A 4,417-nucleotide genomic window follows, 5' to 3' on the forward strand; every position below is an offset into this window, starting at 1 on the left:
CCGTCCATGAAGCATGTATATTTACGCTGCCTCGTTTGGATCGATTATGTTTGGACACGGCTTTAGACGGTCAAAAAGTTATTCAATGTCAGGATACCTAGCATTTGGGGAACCTAGCCCCTCCTGATGGGGCTTTTTTTAGCTCCCAAATGTAAAAAACTATACTAACAGTTTTCTTCTTCTTCCTCACCTTTTTCCGTGTACAGACGGGGATGGTGTACAGACGGGGATGGTGTAGAACAGACTCTCAATCAGCCCCAGGGTGATTGGTTTGGGCTAATATTTGCTTATTTTATTTATACTGCTTAAATAGGACTGAAAAGTCCCTTTAAATAGGACTGAAAAGTCCCTTTATTTGGTTTTGGCTACAAAATTTTCACGAGTCTGGCCTACAGTAAAGGAGAACAATGAACCTCGAGGGGCGGCCTGGGCCCCCTCGGCCCGCCTGAATACGGTCCTGATGATTATACTCAGTCTTGTCTCCTCTCATCTGTTTTTTTTTCCAGATAACCTCGTGGATCGGAACTGCGCCAAGTGTCCGGAGTGTTGCATCGACTACGAATCCTGGCTGCGGTTTCAGAACGGCCTCTATCGTATTGTTCGAGATCCTCTGTTTGAACTTCTCATTACGCTGTGTATCATATTGAACACCATGTTTCTGGCTGTCGAACATCATGGCATGAGTCAGAGTATGCGTGACGTTTTGGACTATGGAAACAAGGTACTTTTAATTTAATTTAGTTCGATATCAATGTACCCAATTTCAAATCAAATCATGAGCTCACAGTGTGCTCAATCAGTAGACACGGCCTTTACTGCCTGGAGGCCTTTAAACAGGGAGTAGACCAGCCTGAAATTTCCCTTGCTAAAGAAATAGGAAAGTAGAGAGCGAAGGGCATCCACTCGTAAAAAGTTTGTGTTCACTCTGGTTTTTACAGTGGAATGCATTCTCAAAGTGATGGCCCCAAACAACTTCTTCCCCTTTTCCCATTTTTCTACAGGGTCGGCGTTTTTCGTCAGCCTCTCAATCAGTCCTAGGGTGATTGCTTTGGGCTGACATTTGGTTCGCACTCAACCTTGGATTGGAACACATCACAAGCCTTGAGGCACACTCCATTTGTCAAGGATCTAGGTTTACCTTGCCCTTGGAATCAACTTAATTTGAAGAATACATTTACTGTTGAAAATTTGTAATGAAACAATAAGTTGAAGGGAAATTCCAGGCTCGTATTAATGTCCCCCCAGCCAGACAACCTTCTCATCCAAAGTCTTTGAAAAAATATTCAGGGATTGTGAGCATTTACCCCCGTGTTATTTTTTATTTTCAGATGGTGTGTGTGCGGAAAGAACTGACCCAGCTTCTGATGCGAGTCACCTCGGAGGAGATTGAGAAGTGTGCACGTGAGGTGTTCTCTATGTTTCCTGGGTTGAAAGGTATAATCTACGCCATAACGTGAAATTAGGCAACTCTACTCTCGCTTGTGTAGTTCACGCTTTTCAAGACTACGATTTAAATACAGTAAAAGTAGATTGAAGATGGGGTCGCGTCGAATAAGGGAGAAAAAATTAAATCCATGCCACAGAAGACTTTAAGGTCTTTCCACGATTAGTGGGAATCTCAGTGTGGGATGATAGAAAGTCGCAAATATTGGACCTTTCCGACTCTTTTGGAATAAATGTCTAATACGGAGCCGATAATTTACTTTAAGCTGGTAATTTTCAACTCTTCGTTTAAAATTTAAATCGGAATTCTTTTCAAAATTTTCGAGGCGAGAAATGGATTTCGTTTCGCGTGCACCATTGAACTAAATCGCATCTGTCAATAACACTATTTATTGCTATGCTCCTTGTAAACGGAGAGATATGTTGTTCATAACGACTTATGTTGTTCATAACGCGTGTGAATATGGGACAGCTTAGTTCAAACCAACAATATCAATGAGAAGTACCTACACATATATTCCAGTTGGGTGGAAGAGCTCTGTTGCGAATCCTGCCATTAAAGCCTCTTAACATATGTCATTCAGGCTAATTCCTGTTCGTAAAACCAAAGAAATAGTTTCCTTTGTTAAGAAAAATTCAACTTCCGAGACCGGTTAATAATGAAAATTTTGTTCAACTGACTTGGCGGTGGATTTACTCTTATAGCCGGAAACAAAAGAACAAAAATTAATATGAGAAATTTTGAGTTTGAATTATTTATTCTCAATTTGATCCTCTCACTTTGGAATTTTCTATCGACACATTTCACAGTCGTGCTTGATTGTGACGTGACATGAAGTCATGCTTGATTGAACTGTGTCGTATTCTACAGGCTTGGCGGTGCGCGACGCTTGGAACTCCTGACGTTCGCGCGCCTCCCGGCACGCTTAACTCAATTCTACATGTTGTATTTTTGTTCCCTATGAAAAATCTACCTTGTGTTTCCAATTGAATAATCTTAACTATTTGGTTGTGTGGAAAACGAATACCTACTACGAATGGAAACTGGAAAACAAATGGAAAAGAGTAAGGAAAACGAACACAACGGATACTACTTCAACAAAAGTGAAGTAGTATTTGTTTTCCATACAACCTAATGGTTAAAATGGAGCTTCACAAAGTGACCGAGTCTTCAATCAAGCATTTGAATAATCTTGCACCTTTATTTACAACAGGTTTAGAATCCACTGGTAAGTTGGTGTTGAACATCACAATGTCTACCATCATGTTCTCTAATCCCCCCCTTTATTCATTTCTAATATGAGTTTCAGCCCGTTTGTGAAATGAGCTCTCGTTGTCTTTTCATAAAATAAACTAACTTTGTTGCCTTATACGTACCTTAGCTCAACACCAAACCCAACAAAGACCCCGGCAGTCTCAATCAGAAAAAGGAAACCTGGGTAAGTTCACTCGTCTGTTCATTTCGCACCTTTTTCACGATCACTCCCCTCTTGTGCTGCTAAGCCAAATCGGTCCTCATCTAAGATCCATTTTACACTTGAAAAATATCTATTTTGACTTCGATAGAGCGTAGGATTAGACCGGACTGGTCTAACTTTACGTTCTAATTTGGATCATTATTGTAACTTGTAATAACTTTGGGTACATACGGACTACATCTGAGGATTGCACTTTTATCAAAAATTACTCTTTGGATATTTTCTTATAAAAATCACGATATCCAAGGCTTTAGCTTTATGCACCGTAAGATTTTTGTTATAGGTACCTATTGTAAATTGGTCAATAAAATGTAAATTTGCTGAAATTTTTCGTCTAGCCATCGATAGTTTAGGGGTGTGACATACTGATGTACTCCCACTCTACAATCTCATGTTAACTTTTTGTTGCATCTGAGCTTGCTTGAACGCTCGAAGTTTCTTAACATGAGACTGTTACTGACTGAATTGAAGGGACTTCCTTTCCTACCGCGTTATAGGGCTAAATGAGGACTCGTCAATCTAAAGGGCTAGTCCTGGGGGTTCGTGTAGCCATGAGTTTCCCATAGGCAGACTATCACGGGGATTGCATTACGTTACTTCTAGGTCTGGGGATCTATGATGACAGCGATACAGAGTCCAGCGCATCAGAGGAGGAGGCTGAAGCAGAACCTAGTCAGCAACTACAGTCAGCTTATGAGACTGAAGACGCACTGAGAGTAAGTTACTATCTCCCTTGTATTGATAAATAAGAATGTTAATCTTTCTTGACTTGGCGGGGCGGAGCGCTACCTCGCTCCTGAATTGACTAGTTATATTATGTAGCCGAACGGCGCTTTGACTGTTGGCAGCAAGATTTTGTTTTTCCCTTATGCAGACGTTTCTCCTACTGCAATAAATAAATGTACCTACTTTTTAAAATATATGGCCTGGACCACAAACTGAGACCAAGTTAATGTTAAACTAATTGGATTAATCAATCTGATTGGTTGATTTCAATTTTTTAGGAAGACAGGATAGGAGGAAGCCTTATCTGTTTAGGATTTTAGGATAAAGTTCGCTAGCGTGAAGCGAACCCACGACCTAGCGCTTAGAAGGTAGACGCGCTACCCTCCAAACTAGGCTGACTTTTTTTTTCAGGTAGGTATATTTTTCATTTGTTTATTCATTCAATCAGAAGCACAATCAACTTGGAGCTGAATCCTCGTCTAAATCTTTAGCAAAGCAATGTTAAACTAATGATTGTTTCCAGGATAAACTGAATCAAAGGAAACGTGAGTTCTCGCGAGTAGAGCGAGAGATCGAGCTTAAGATTCAAGCTCAGGAAGAACACGAGCGACTAGTGGCTCAGAAGGAAGATAGTGATGATAGCGAAGATGATGATGATGATGATAAGCCGGGCCAGGTACATAGAGCCCAACCAGGTAAGTTGTGTCCAGCCAATATTACCCTGTAGGAACCCTGTTGGTCTGCTTGTAGTAGAGAACAAACGACGATTT

General features: G+C 40.8%; 1 protein-coding gene across 1 annotated transcript; it reads left to right on the forward strand.

Moving 5' to 3' along the window:
• Nucleotides 1-13: 13 nt before the first annotated feature.
• Nucleotides 14-4,408, forward strand: LOC103524127. Its single transcript, XM_008489132.1, has 6 exons — nucleotides 14-59; nucleotides 507-721; nucleotides 1,329-1,434; nucleotides 2,826-2,882; nucleotides 3,525-3,637; nucleotides 4,171-4,408. The coding sequence occupies exons 1-6, from the start codon at nucleotides 14-16 to the stop codon at nucleotides 4,372-4,374; spliced, it is 741 nt and encodes a 246-aa protein (XP_008487354.1). The 3' UTR covers nucleotides 4,375-4,408.
• Nucleotides 4,409-4,417: the final 9 nt, after the last annotated feature.

Source organism: Diaphorina citri, unplaced genomic scaffold, assembly GCF_000475195.1.
Source record: "Diaphorina citri unplaced genomic scaffold, Diaci psyllid genome assembly version 1.1 scaffold114810, whole genome shotgun sequence".
In the NCBI taxonomy this organism is placed as follows: domain Eukaryota; kingdom Metazoa; phylum Arthropoda; class Insecta; order Hemiptera; family Psyllidae; genus Diaphorina; species Diaphorina citri.